General features: G+C 42.7%; 1 protein-coding gene, 1 long non-coding RNA gene and 1 pseudogene across 2 annotated transcripts; 1 reads left to right on the plus strand and 2 right to left on the minus strand.

The window, feature by feature from the left end:
• The first annotated feature begins 42 nt into the window (after positions 1-42).
• LOC106559417 lies at positions 43-13,319 on the plus strand. Its single transcript, XR_005365226.1, has 3 exons — positions 43-1,300; positions 13,089-13,156; positions 13,275-13,319. It is a non-coding gene; the product is annotated as an uncharacterized LOC106559417 (long non-coding RNA).
• Positions 7,147-7,558, minus strand: LOC100682542 (60S ribosomal protein L39). Its single transcript, XM_038549540.1, has one exon. It carries the CDS (start codon positions 7,506-7,508, stop codon positions 7,353-7,355), a length of 156 nt encoding a protein of 51 aa, XP_038405468.1. The 5' UTR covers positions 7,509-7,558; the 3' UTR covers positions 7,147-7,352.
• On the minus strand, positions 9,405-9,588 carry LOC119873805 (annotated as a pseudogene).
• Positions 13,320-14,524: the final 1,205 nt, after the last annotated feature.

Below are 14,524 nucleotides of genomic sequence, written 5' to 3' on the forward strand. Positions count from 1 at the left end.
GATAGAGCCAACTGCACTCCCCTGTGTGTAAGGAAGGGACAAACGAGAAGAGACTCCACCACCATAGTCAGAACTAGGATTTCTGGCTATGGGTGGCATATATCAAGTTTTGTAATGATCTTCTTAGAAAGGGGCAGGGGAACCTTTGCCCGAGGAAGAGGATATCTCATTCATCATGGGAGCCTTAAACAACACAAATTATTCCCATTGTAGACTATCGCTATTATTTGCAAAATGCACTTCAGTTACACTGTCTCCAAGTCTTTGCCTCTCTTCAGCTCTCCAGCGGTGTTTCCCCGACTTCTCTCTTCCCTACAATACCCCCATCTCTTTGAGTTCCTGCAGCCAGGGGGACAACCCAGCCATGGACCTTTGGAGCTGGATTCTACTTGACTGGTCAGCCCTGACAGAAACCCTGAGAGGTGTCACCCCAGGAGTTGGCGTGGGAAGCCTCCAGATGCAGCTGAAGGGCATTGCCAGGCCTCTCGGTGGCTTTCTTTGCCCAGACTCCCAAGGCAGGGACAGAGCGCTTTGCTGCAGTGTTCTGTGCCTCTGGACCAGTTCCTTGCCCAGTTGGCAGAGGGCCTACCTTGTCCTCCAGCTTGTTATTCTAGCTTGATTAGCAGCAAACCCCTGGCATCAATCTCAACTCTGAATGATCTAATCAATTTATATAATAGGAAAATGATGAGTTCCCTGCACAGAGGCACGGAGTCCTTTGGGGGCCCAGCCCCATGACGAATGCCACTTTTGCTCACTGAATCAATATTTAAGTCACTGATTTCCAGCTGGCTATCTTCAAAGCCTTTACCTTGGCCCTGAATTGCTGCAAGAGCCTCCTAGGGATGAAGGCTTGCTATCTCAGATGTCTCCCTTTATAGCTCCATTGCCAGCATCTGCCACTCATTGCTGTGATCATGCCATTTGATCTGATCATGTGACTAATGTCCCTGGATCGCAGTCTTCCGTGGCTCCCCCAAGGCTATAAAAATTTAGTCTTCAAACCCTTGGGACTGCCATTCAAAACCCTTGCTGATGTGATTCCCGAAAATTATTCTAGCCTCAAATTCTCCCATGTCCTGCTTATCGTCCCTAATCATCAGGCCTTTGCCTGTGCTATGGCCCCTGCTGGAGTGCCATTGTCCTTCTCCTCTCCAGCTCTTCAAATATATAGCTCAACTCAGGTTAGAACTTCTTTCCAGAAAACTTTTCCTTTGTAGGATGCTCTGACCCGATCACTTTGATGACATCATTTCGATCCTAAGATCATTTGATTTTGCCGTGTCCTTGAGAACTTCAGGTAAGATACCTAACCAGGTACAGGTCGTCTTCACTTTTTCTGTTCCTCTCTGTCTTTTATAAAAGAAAACATGGTGGCAGGAGCATTAACCAGGAAAATTAGGGAAGGCAAAATGCACCCAATTGGCAATTCTACCCCTACATATATACCCAAGATTAATGGAAGATATATCCGCACAAAAGCTTGTCCATGAATGTTCATAGTAGCATTATCAATAACAGCCAAAAAGTGGAAACATCCCATCAAGTTCATAAGTGTCCATCAACTTATGAATGGATAAATGCAATGAAATATATCCATACAATGATATATTCAACAATAAATAAGAATGAGGTACTGACATGGGTTGCAACATGAATGAATCTTGAAATATTACATGAAGTGAAAGAAGCCAGTCACAAAAGATTACCTAGTGTATGATTTCATTTGTAAGAAATGTCCAGAATAGGAAAATCCACAAAGATGGAAATAACTTAGTGGTGGCTTGAGGCTGAGGAATTGAGGAGAAACGAGTGACTGCTAATGGTTATGGAAGTTTCTTTGAGGGTGATAAAAATATTCTAAAATTGTGGCAATGATTAGACAGTTCTGTGAATATACTAAAAAGCTTCAAATTGTATATTTTAAATGAGTGAATTGTATGATATGTGAACTACATCTCAATAAAGCTACTAAAAATACAAATACAACTAGTTGGTCAATTTTTTTATTGAAAAAAAAAGGAATAGAAAATAATTTATCCCAAGGAAAATAATTTCTTTAAAATAAAAAAGATAGGGGCGCCAATGTGGCTCAATCAGTTAAGCATCTGCCTTCAGCTCAGACTACAATCTCAGGGTCCTGGAATCAAGCCCCACATGGGGCTCCCTGCTCAGCAGGGAGTCTGCTTCTCCCTCTCCCTCTTCCTTCCCCGCTGCTTGTGCTCTCTCTTGCTCTCTCTCTCACAAATAAATAAATAAAATCTTTAAAACATAAAATAAATAGGAAAAATTGGGAAAAGTTTAGCTATGCTACAGAGAAAATTGATTATGAAATTAACTTGAATAAAATAAGTTTGCTCCAGAAAATACTTTCTCTTAAAAATTAATCTGTGTTGCTAAAATTCTCATGAAAAATTCTGTATTCCAAGTAGCAAATTCAGAATGTGCTGGGTGCCTCCAAATCTCTTTGATCTTCGTGATCTCAGAACTTCTCTATTATTTATTACTCATTGGCAATTAGTTGTATAACAAGATAGATGTGTGTGTGTGTGTGTGTGTGTATTTATATAAATTCTGGATCTGGAGAAGGTGATCATCTCTATCATGTGAAGGGTCACTTGAGTTGTACAGTTGCAGAAAGCCTCCTCCTCTTATCCTTCCAGAATTAGGAAAAAGGAAAATCTTTTATGTTTTATGTGATATGGCAAATATTTCCTCACATTGTTTTACACAGCTGGTGGCAGAGGAGGACCAAACCAATTTCACCCAGGACCTTCTGGAATGAAAGGAAAGATGTATTCCCTGAACTTGAGGTCATAAAGCCTTGTTGAGGAAGGGTAGGGGGTAGTGTCTAACCACAGCCTAGGAGCTGGGAGAAAGGCCCTTGGAAATGAAATTACTTTGAGGATGAGGAGTTGGACTGGAAGCTAGGCTCAGACAAGTGTCTAAATGCTTTGGTAGCAGAGGATGTAACTGATACCAGATGTCCCATAGGCACATCTTCTTGGCACTCTGTGGGATCTGAAGACCAGAGTTGGTTGAGCCTCAGCTTGTGACCTGAGAGGAAAGTAGTTTTGGTGCTCAAGGTGGCTCCTCATGGTAAAGTGATAGATAAGCAGTGCTGCAAATGGTATAGAGGGGCTTGCAATAACAGGGGCAATCATGCTTCTTTTCTTTCCGATTGGCATTTGGAGGAGGGGGTTCCTTCTGGACTGCCTAAGCCTCTATTTTCTTACTGATCCTCTGTCTAGATTTCCTATCTATTATTATAAGTGGGTATTTAGGGGTGCCTGGGTAGCTCAGTCAGTTAACAGTCTGCCTTCAGCTCCAGTCATGATCTCAGGGCTCCCTGCTCAGCAGGGAGTCTGCTTCTCTTTCTCCCTTTGCCCTAACCCCACCCCCACCCCCACCCCACTTGTGTATACTCTCTCTCTCAAATAAATAAATAGATAGATAAATAAATGAGTATTTAAGTCTTCAACTACTATCATAAGACTCATTTCTCCCTTCAAATCTGTCAGTGTTTCCTTCATTTTTGGGACTCTGTTGTTTGGTGCATATATGTTTATAATTATTATAGCTTCTTGATGGATTCACTTTTTTATCAATATGTAGTGTCCTCTTTTGGTCTATTGTAACAATTTTTAACTTAAAGTCTATTTTAGGGATGCCTGGGTAGGTCAGTCAGTTGGATGTCTGCCTTTGGCTCAGGTCATAATCCCAGGGTCCTGGGATCAAGCCCCACCAGGGCCTTTTGCTCAGTGGGGAGTCAGCTTCTCCCTTTCCCTCTGCCTGCTGTTCCACCTACTTGTACACTCCCCCCTCCCTCTCTCTCTCAATCTCTCTCTCTCTCTTTCTTTGTCAAATGAATAAGTAAAATATATTTTTAAAAAATGATAAAATTTATTTTGTCAGAGTGTAGTCACTCCCCCTCTCTTTTTTGGTTATTTACATGGAATGTCGGTTCCACCTGTTTACTTTCATTTAAAAAAAAATTTTTTTTTTTGAGACAGAGAGCATGCACAAGTGGTGGGGGAGGGCCAGAGGGAGAGAGAAAGAAATCATCAAGCAGACTCCATCCTGAGAGCAGAGTCTGCCCCAGGGGCTTGATCCCAGGACTCTGAGATCAGGACTTGAGCTGAAACCAAGAGTCAGATGCTTAATCTACTGAGCCACCTAGGTGCCCCACCACCCATTTATTTTCAATCTGTTTGTGTCTTTGGATCTTAAGTGAGTCTCTTGTAGACAATATATAGTTGGTAGATGAAGATTCCTAACTTAACTTGTTAAGACTGCCTATGCTTATTCAGCTGCTTCCTGGTATATTTCCAAATAATCAGTGAATAGTTATTTACTGAGAATTCATCAGGTACAAGACAATGTGATGTGTGTGTGTGTGTGTGTGTGTGTGTGTAGGCATGGGCAAGCGCTGAGCTCTACTGTCCCTGCAAGAGCTGAAAGCCTGGCTCAGGAGTGAAGTTACACATATGTGAAGCAGTAAGGACCATGACACAGCAGATACAGTTAGGATCTGACTGTGTGGTAATGATCACAGATCAGAGAAGGGAGCCTGTGGTGAGGATTGCAGCAGTCAGAAGAAGCTTTGGGTAGCAGGCAGACCGTAGGCTGGTCCTGAAGAATGGATAGAGTTCAGATGGACTAGAAGAAAGGCAACATCCCAGCAAGGAAAGTTGGCCTGAGTGTTCATGTGGAAGCAGGAAAGAGCATATTGTATTTAATATGGCCAGCAGAGAAGAAAGTTCCTCTGTCTTTTATAATCCATGACTTCATCAGCTGGCCTGTCATTCTTATAACATATCTTGAGTGCATGCAATACCTGACTGTGGGAAACCCAAAGGTGAGAGTTTTCCTTCCAGGAGGAGTGTCAGATATCTAATATAGGTGGATTAATGAAGCCAATGGACAAACTCTCCATTTCCCCATGTACACCAGCATACTGAGGGAAGTGTGGATCAAGCTGTGTCTGCAGAAGAAAAGAGAGATGAGTGTAGAGCCACAGACTCTAGTGTTAAGACCTCCCTGGGTTCCAGTTTCCATATCTGTCATTGTGAAGAATGTACAGTCATCTTTTTAAAAAATTTATTTTAGAGAGATATAGTACCAGCAGGGAGGTGCAGAGGGAGAGGGAGAGAGAGAATCCCAAACAGGCTTCACACTCAGAACAGAATCCAATGAAGTGCTCTATCTAACGACCCTAAGATTATGACCGGAGCTGAAATTAAGAGTTGGATGCTTAACCGACTGAGCCCCTGTACTGTCATCTTTATGTCAGCAGGATGCCCAAGGATTAATGAAGCCACTGATGCCTGTCTGGTTATAAGGAGCTTGAAAATGAAGCCCAGAATCCTAGAGTGAGGAGTTGTCTAGAGGCTACTGGGGACCATGCCTTGCCTCCTAATTCTCATACCCATCCAGAAATCTGTGGGTTCCTTGTCTAAACATCTCTGTGAGCTCTCTCTTCCAATGTCAAATAACTTCTTAATTTTTAAATGTCTATTTCAGCTTTTATTTTAAAATATGACCCAGATTTTTTTTGTTCTGTAGGTAAGACCATACATATATTGATTTGTCCCAAATGGGTTTTGACATAACTTTTTTTTTTTTTTTAAGATTTTACCCACCCATTTGATATATATTGAGAGAACATGAGCAGGGGAAGCAGCAGAGGGAGAGGGACAAACGGACTTCCCATTGAGCAGGGAGCCCAATGTGGGACTCGATCCCAGGACCCTGGGATCATGATCTGAGCCAAAGGGAGATGCTCAACCAACTGAGCCACCCAGGTACCCCTTGACATAACTTTTTAAAGACTGTATGAATAAATAATGTGTAGCTAACATAGAATACTTGAAAATTTTAATAAAGCGAAAAAAGAAAACAAAAATCACCCAAACTCTATCCCATTATCCTAAGAGGATAATTGTTGTTAATTACTTTTTCCTTTTTGTTCTTTTTAAAAATTAATCTCTAAACCTAACATGGGGGTTGAATGCATGACCCTGAGATCCAGAGTCACATGTTATAGCAACTGAGCCAGCCAGGCACCCCTGTTATTATTTTAATGACTCCCTATTTGGTTTACTGGCTCGCTCTATCATCTATCTATCTATCTATCTATCTATCTATCTATCTATCTATCTATTATCTATCTATCTATCTATCTATCATCTATCTATTATCTATCTATCTATCTGAGAGAATATCATTTGTTGATATTGATATTGATATTGATATTGATAATGTTGACATTATGCCCTCCCAAATGAAGTGTAAGCTGGATTTCACATTGGCAGGTCTTCTTGAAATTTTTAGGTCCCCTTCTTCTCTCTCCCTTGTCTTTTTTCATACTCTTTCCTTCTTCATTAAAATATTAGTAAATATTTGGGTTTGGCTTCTCAACCAGACTGCCAGTTACAATTCAAATCCATTCTCCACCTCTTTTTCAGTAGTAATTTGTTATAAATTAACATTTTCTTGGCACATACTGTTGCAAGCATTATTCTAAATGCTTTAGATATGGTTATACTTTTAGTCTTCACAACAACCCTATAAGGTAAATATTTCTATTGCCCCATTTTATAGATGATAAAATTGAGGCACAGAGGTTAGCTGATTTGCCCAACTTTACACAGCTAGCGAATGGCAGAGCTGGAATTTAAACCCAGACAGCCTGACTCCAGAGTCCATCCAACCAATTGAGTCCATGGGGCTGTCTGGTTAGTGGAAGCAGGCAATCAGTACAAACATGCAGTTTTGACTGAAACATTCATGATGGATGACACAGCTCACAGAGGCAAATTTGCATTAACAGGTTGCCACAAGGGGCTGGTTAATTTGTTTTTGTTTGTTTGTTTGTTTGTTTTTTTTAAAAAAAGATTTTATTTGAGAGAAAGCACATGAGCAGGGGGAGGAGCAGAGAGAGAGACATGCTGACTCCCCGTCAAGACCTGAGCCAAAGGCAGACGCTTAGCAGACAGAGCCACACAGGCGTCCCCTAGCCACACTTTAAATACTTTGTTGTCAAGGGCCATTTCTATCACTGCAGAAAGTTCTATCAGACGCTGCTATGTGAGATCTGACAGGAGGGGCAATTCAGTACTTCACAAATCAGGACACAACAGCAGCTCAGCTGAAAGGTCTCACATTTATTACTGAACCAACCTACTGGTATAGAGGCATAGTAACAGAGAAAATCATTCTCTTGATAAGACATGTCTATTGGCCAGGTAGGAAGGATGTTTCCATATTGATAAGATAGGAACATGTGATCTCCATGTGGCTTAAATATGTGTGCCAATTATGTTTGCTATTTCATGATGTGCGATGCTTCCTCACAGACCCAGTTTGGTTCTTCTCCAGTGTCTCCTCTTGGAATTGTACCTGATTTTATTACCAGTTTTCATCCGAATCCACTGGGGAATAGGACGATTCTGCTTTTGTTTCTTGGCCAGGAATCGCTTGATTCTGAAAGTCTTGTGAGAAGACATGGCGATCACAGTCAACCACACGCAACCAGGATGGTGGCGGAAAGGAGAGAGCGGGGCTGGTTAATTTGTGATTGTAAAAGGCTTTCTGTTGTACAGTTTGCTTTTTTCTGTAAGGACTGTTTTTATATGTTTGGGACATGGTGGGTTGGTTAAAGGGTTAGGAGCCGGTGGGGAGCATAGTGAAGCTAAGTGGGCTGAGCAGAGTGACACAGCCAGAGAGGTCAGCCCTGTTTTCTAGCTCCCAGCCTCTCCATCCTACCAAGCACTCTCCAAAACTATATTCTACATTCGCCTCCTGTACTTTCCTCCAGCACACTGGATTCCTTCCACATTTCAACAAGATTGCAAATCATCTCCTTTTCCCTCTAGAGAGAAGTGTCCTGTTTCTTAAGCAAGGAGCTAGACAGAGATGGTTAATTAAATTTTCAAGTCAGTAGGCAGTAGCTTCCTTACTTCCCTGACATGGGGGTCAGTACTCGTTCTTTAAAAAGAGCTTTGTAGAGACTCAGCAGATTCTGAATATAAGTTGGATGCTTGCCTGACTTGGGCCGGGGCAAAGGGCCTAGTTCCCACACTCTCCCTGCCTCTGCCCTACTCCCACCTCCTTACTCCTGGAGGAGCTCAGTACCTGCAGTATTCCTTCATCCAGGCAGAGGACCTGAGTGGGGACAAGGGTGGAGTCTGAGGGGTAGGTCATTACCTGCTCTGGAAGACGGAAGCCTCCTGAAATGAATGCCTTCTGGTGGATATATTCCTTGGTCAGTCATCACCAAGTCTATAATGGAGGCCAAACCTGCCAAGGGGGCAAATACCAATCTACTTTCTGTTTCTATGGATTTACCTATTTTGGATATTCCATATAAATGGACTCATACTATGCCTGACTTTTCGTGACTGGCTTCTTTTACTTAGCGTAATGCTTTTGGGGTTCATTAATACTAGCATATGTTAGTGTGTCATTTCTTTGTAAGGCTGAATAGTATACTGTTGTATGGATATGCCACATTTTGTTTACCTCTTCACCTGTTGATGCACACATGGGTCATTTCCACCTTTTGACTATTGTGAGTAGTGCCACTATGAACATTCATGCGCTTGTTCAAGGGTTTGTTTGAACACCTTTTCAATTCTTCTGGGTATGTTCCTAGGAGCAGAATTGTTGAGTCATATATTAATTCTTTGTCTACCTTTCTGAGAAGTTGCCAGATTCTTTTTCCACAGGAGCTGAATACAAATCCCCTTTTTATTGTCCTGTGTGATTCAAGGAGAGCTGAGATGCCACAGTTGTGCCCTTTACTGTTCCCAGGACCCCCAGGAGAGTAGTCTTCACTGGTCTGGAATTGTTCCTGGGCTGGTACTCCGATGACACAAAGTGACACCCAGGAATGATCACAGATGAGGAAGCTATTTCCCCTCAGACCTATGAGGAGCCGTGTCCTAGAATAGCCTCTCTCTTCAGCTGCTGGGAGAGGCACTTCTGGGCAATATCCCTCAGTCTCTCTATTCATACTTTCTTTCTGGGTGGCCTCCTCCAGAGCATTGCTGAGAGACGGCAGGCTAATTTGGGCTGAATTTCAAGGAGGGTCGAGGCTGTGGAATGGTCTGTCTCTCCAAACCCGGGCCTTTGGGTCCATCCATCATAAAATGTGGGAATGCCAACCCAGGGGACTGTAGAGAGAGTCAAACCAGGGCCAGGATATTTGGGCTTTATCTGCTGCCTACCCACCATGTGACCTTAAGTAAGTCCCTTTCTATCTCTGGGCCTCAAGTTTCTCAAGTGTCAAATGAGAGGGGGTGATGATCACACTGACCATGTTGGGGCTGGGTGCCTTCCAGCCCACCTTGCTCCCAAACTTTCCTTCTCTGAATCTTCATTAAAGTCTAGGATTTTGCAACTGGCTAGAGGCACAGCAATAATCCAAATCACCCACTCTGGCCCTTGTTCCCACTCTTGGTATGTGCATGCTGGTTTTGACTGGCCATTGTGAGTGGGAGCTGAGTGCCTACTGAGGTTTTCAATTAGCAATAATTGCACCTCGGATAAACCTCATTGGCAATGATACTGCCACTGTGCAAAGCTTGAGTGCCTACTGAGGGCATTCATTATTAGCACCAGGATCTTCCTGCAGCTACTCTACAAACAGCAGTTGCCCAGCAGATGCATGATGAGATGTGCTCCCCACCACTGGCCTCAGTGATGTTGCAACTTGCAGGGGCTACATAGGGAAGTGACTCCCTATTTCAGCGCTCAGCTCACAGCTGTCAAGTTCATCTGCATCAATAGCAGCACTAAAAAAAAAAAAAAAATAGTAGCACTGCTGGGTGCCCCCACGTGCCCATTCCCAGGAGTCTTGGAAAGCTGAGTAGCATTTGAGGTGCTTGTTTGTCTTTCATACACATGCAAACATCTGTCATGAAACCTGGCCTTCACAAACAAAGTATCCATCTGAGAATGCCTTTCTCTAATACTCTATTATTCTAATCAAATGTTCACTCTATTTTTACAACTTATATAGTGTATTTGACACACTCAAAGTGCTATAATAGAGTAAGATATATTGTTTCTATTGCTATTGGTATTTTGATTACCCAAATCTTACAAATCCAACAGATGTAAGTGATGATTTTCTAATTTCAGTTTGTTTTTTTTTAAGATTTTATTTATTTATTTGAGAGAGAGAGATGGAGCACAAGCAGGGAGGAAAGGGAGAAAGAGGCTCTATATTGAGCAGGGAGCCCAAGTTGGGGCTCCATTCCAGGACCCTGTGACCATGACCTGAGCGAAAGGCAGGTGCCTAAGTGACTGAGCTACGCAGGCACCCCTCTGATTGCAGGTTCATAATGATTCTCAAATATTTGTAAGTTTCCATATAGAAAATCTAATGCTCTTGAACTGGTCTTCTGATTATGACATGATAGAAGCCAATGCTTGGACACCCTCTCTCTCTGTAGGAGGGGAGGCATGTGTGGTTTGGGGAATGTTCTATGTCACAGATTTTCAAAGGGCCAGTAAATTGCTTTATTTAAAGATGGGTTTTATGTGATCCCTGGGGCTCCATTGCCCCATCCCCTTGATGTCCTCTCAGGAAGCAGATGTTACCAAGGCTACCGATGGGGTAAGGGCCCTTGACCACAGGCAACACCAAAAGGCCTTGGTAATGAAAGGCAGAGGGGGATGGGCAAGGCCATGGTAGAGAAGATGGGCACTAGAACTCTTGCTCTTTTAGTGCTATTGATGTTGACAAAGGATGCAGGAGATAGATGAGGGGGGTGGGCATAGGGGGATGACTAAATGACCCCTAAGCAGTTCCTGACCCTGAGACCCCAGGCTCTGTGGGAAAAGCTATTAATTAGGACTGCAGCCCCTGAGGATTTTGTGCCAGATGTCCCCACCGTACTCAGAGAGGCACTCTTGGGCTCTCACCTAACCAACACTCTGCATCTGCCCAGGTGGGGTAGAGGATGTGCTTTTGCCCATAGAAGGTGGCCCAGGGCAGGCACACTGTGCTTATAGGAAGGACTTGCTCTTGAAAGAACAATTGACTGTGGGTGGCAGTGTCAGGAGTGGGCATGCATGTAGGATACCTCTACCCCTAGCATTATCTTGATCCTTCTGGCCCTGAGGGACTGTGCCAGGTAGCAGAGTAGGATAGAGGTACAGAGAAGGTAAGGCTGTGTGTGGTGGTGATGCATATGGGACACCCATCCATCAATCCAGTCAGACTCATGCAGGCTCCTTCCGGGATCTCTCCCTACTTTCTGTTCCTTAGGCCAGGGCTATAGACTGCCCAGGACCAGTTGGATCTTTACTAAGGAGAAAGGGCTAACAGAGGCCATGAGCCCCTTCCTTGTCATTTCTCCAGTGAGCCAGGAGGCTTTCCCCAGGGGAGAACCCTCTGACCACGGTGACCAGGAGCCTATGTTGAGCTTTCACTTAAGCAAAATAGACAGCAGCCTATGTGGTATAGCTTAAGAATTAGAAAAAGTTCCAGTGCCACTCTCAATATATTTCTCTTTAGTGATATTTAGTGCCGAAATATCATTCATTAGCAGTTCTCGCGTTTGAGTTTTGATGATTTAAATGTTTATAGAAAGGGCAATGTTATACTTAAAGACCTGTCTCTCCCACATTACATTTTTCCCATGATAGAGGGCTCTGGAGTGACACAACCCCCACCCCCACCACTGGTCTGGAGCAGGATACAGGGAGAGGTCCCTCAAGTGGGGCAGGTGTGTAGAAGACCAATGTTCTTGACTTGCCTGTTTGGCTATGAACATCAGAACAGTGCGTGAAGGACTGGACAGGAATGAGAAAGGGGTAGGCTTGTTGTGAGTGGCTCCTGTGGAGTTTGATTCAATTCAGTCTGGCTGGCTTAATGATTCAGTGTTGGGAAAACACAGTGCTCTCCTGGGAGAAGAGGTGTTTGGTATAAATAGAAGGTATTATCATTGTGAGGCAATTGGGGGATGTCACATAGCTCAGTACAGCTCAAGGCAGCAGAAAGAGCCCAGCCGTGGGCTGTAGACCTGCAAGTGACATGTTTTCATTTGCTTGTCCTAAGAGGAAGAGTTCTGCTGTCAATGTGACCTGAGCAAACCCAGTACCCTCTCTGGGCCCTTAGCCTCTTCACTGTTGGGCACAGTGGACCTCTTCAGAGGGTCCTAAGTGTGCTGGTGAGCTGATGGTAACACAAGGAAAGGCTTAGCACTCTCCACTCAAACTCTGAGCAGGAGCTGTGCCTTCTGCCCCTGATCCTGTGTTCTTTATTTTTAAACAGCCTTATTGAGCTATAATCTATATACCATACAACTTACCCACTTAAATGTATGATTCGGTGGTTTTTAGTATATTCACAGATGTATACAACCATTACCTCAATCTCAGAACATTTTTAATCACCCTCAAAAGAAACCCTATACCCTCTAGCTATCACCCGCCATCTCCCTATCAACACCCAAGAAGCAGCTCTACTTTCTATCTCTATAGATTTGCCTAATCTGGACTTTTCATATAAGTGGAATCATATAATATGTGCTCTTTTGTGACTTAGAGTAATGTCTTCAAGGTTCACCCATCTTGTGATACATGGTTCCTTTTTATGGCCAAAGAATAGTCCATGGTATGGATATTTATTGAGTCAGCAGCTGTTGGACATTTGGGTTATGAACAATTTTTTGTATGGATGCATATTTTCATTTCTCTTGGGAACATATCTAGGTGTGAAATTGCTGAGTCGTATGGTAACTCAATGTTTGATTGTTTAAGGACTCCCAACTTATTCTTAACAACAATTATCATACAAATCAGGGACTCCTTCCTGGATGGCTCAGCGGTTGAGCGTCTGCCTTCAGCTCAGGGCGCTATCCCGGAATCCCAGGATCAAGCTCCCACCCCCATAGGGCTCCCTGCGGGAAGTCTGCTTCCTCCCTCTGCCTGTGTCTCTGCCCCTCTCTCTCTCTCATGAATAAATAAATAAAGATATTTTTAAAAATTATCATACAACTCAGATTAATTGTGGGCCTTAAAGGCAGTCATTTGACAAATACATATATTTATCTATATTTCTTTCTGTGTTCCAGGCACTGTTCTGGGGGCTAAGGAAACAGCAATGTGAATGGAGGGCAGTCAGCTGTGAAACTTTGCCAGGGTAAGGACTGGGTCGTTTACACTGAATGCAATGCAGAGAATTTGGAGGTTTGTATTTCCCCAAAAAGATTTATCGAAGTATAATTTATTTTTTTTTAATTTTTATTTATTTATGATAGTCACAGAGAGAGAGGCAGAGACATAGGCAGAGGGAGAAGCAGGCTCCATGCATCGGGAGCCCGACGTGGGATTCGATCCCGGGTCTCCAGGATGGCGCCCTGGGCCAAAGGCAGGCGCTAAACCGCTGCGCCACCCAGGGATCCCCGAAGTATAATTTATAAACAACAAATTGCACACATCTAGAGTGTGCAGTTTCATGAGTTCTTACATGTGCATATACCTGTGAAAATATCACCACAAGACCATGAACATCATCCCTGTAACTTTCCTTGTGTGGTCCTTTGTAATTCCCTCTCCTGCCCCTCTTTCTGTATCTACCCCCAGGCAACCACTGATCAAACTACAGATTAGTGCATTTTTATTTTATTTTACTTTATTTTATTTTATCTTGTTTTATTTTAAGTAAACTCATTACCCAACATGGGGCTTAAACTCATGACCTTGAGATTAAGAGTCACATTCTCTACTGACTTGAGCCAGCCAGGTACCCCTAGTTGCATTTTCTAGAATGAAACAGTATGTGCTCTTTTTGGTGTGACTTCTTGGCATAATTATTTTCGGCTTGTCTATATTATTGGTTGGATTGACAGTTCATTCCTTTCTATCACTGGATAGTGGTCCATTATATGTGTATATATGACAATTTGCTTACCCATTCCCTAGTTGATGGATATTTGGAGTGTTTCTAGTTTGGAATTATTACAAATAAAGCTCTTATGAATATTTGTGTACAAGTATTTGAATGGACATATGCTTTGGTTTCTTGAGAGAAATATCTAAGAGGGAAATGGTTGGATCATATGGTAGATGTTTGTTTAATTTATAAGAAACAGTTTTCTAATGTGATTATACCATTTATACTTCTACCAGCAGTGTATGAGAGTTCCAGTTGTTTCACATCCTTTCCAACCATTGGTTTGGTCCTCCCTTCTTAATTTTAGCCATTATAGGTGTATATAGCCCATCATGATTTTAATCTACATTTCTCAAATAAAAAATCTACATTTCTCAATGATCAGTGATACTGAGCATCTTTTTATGTGTTTATTTGCCCTCTGTATCTTCTTTGATGAAGTGTCTGTTCAAATCTTTTGCCAATTTTTAAAATTTTTATTTAAATTCAATTAATTAACATATATTATTGGTTTCAGAGATAGAGGTCATTCATCAGTCCTATATAATACCCAGTGCTCATTACATCAGATGTCCTCCATAATGTCCATCACCCAGTTACCCTGTCCCCCAACCC

This window comes from Canis lupus, chromosome 10 (genome assembly GCF_011100685.1).
Source record: "Canis lupus familiaris isolate Mischka breed German Shepherd chromosome 10, alternate assembly UU_Cfam_GSD_1.0, whole genome shotgun sequence".
Lineage (NCBI taxonomy): Eukaryota > Metazoa > Chordata > Mammalia > Carnivora > Canidae > Canis > Canis lupus.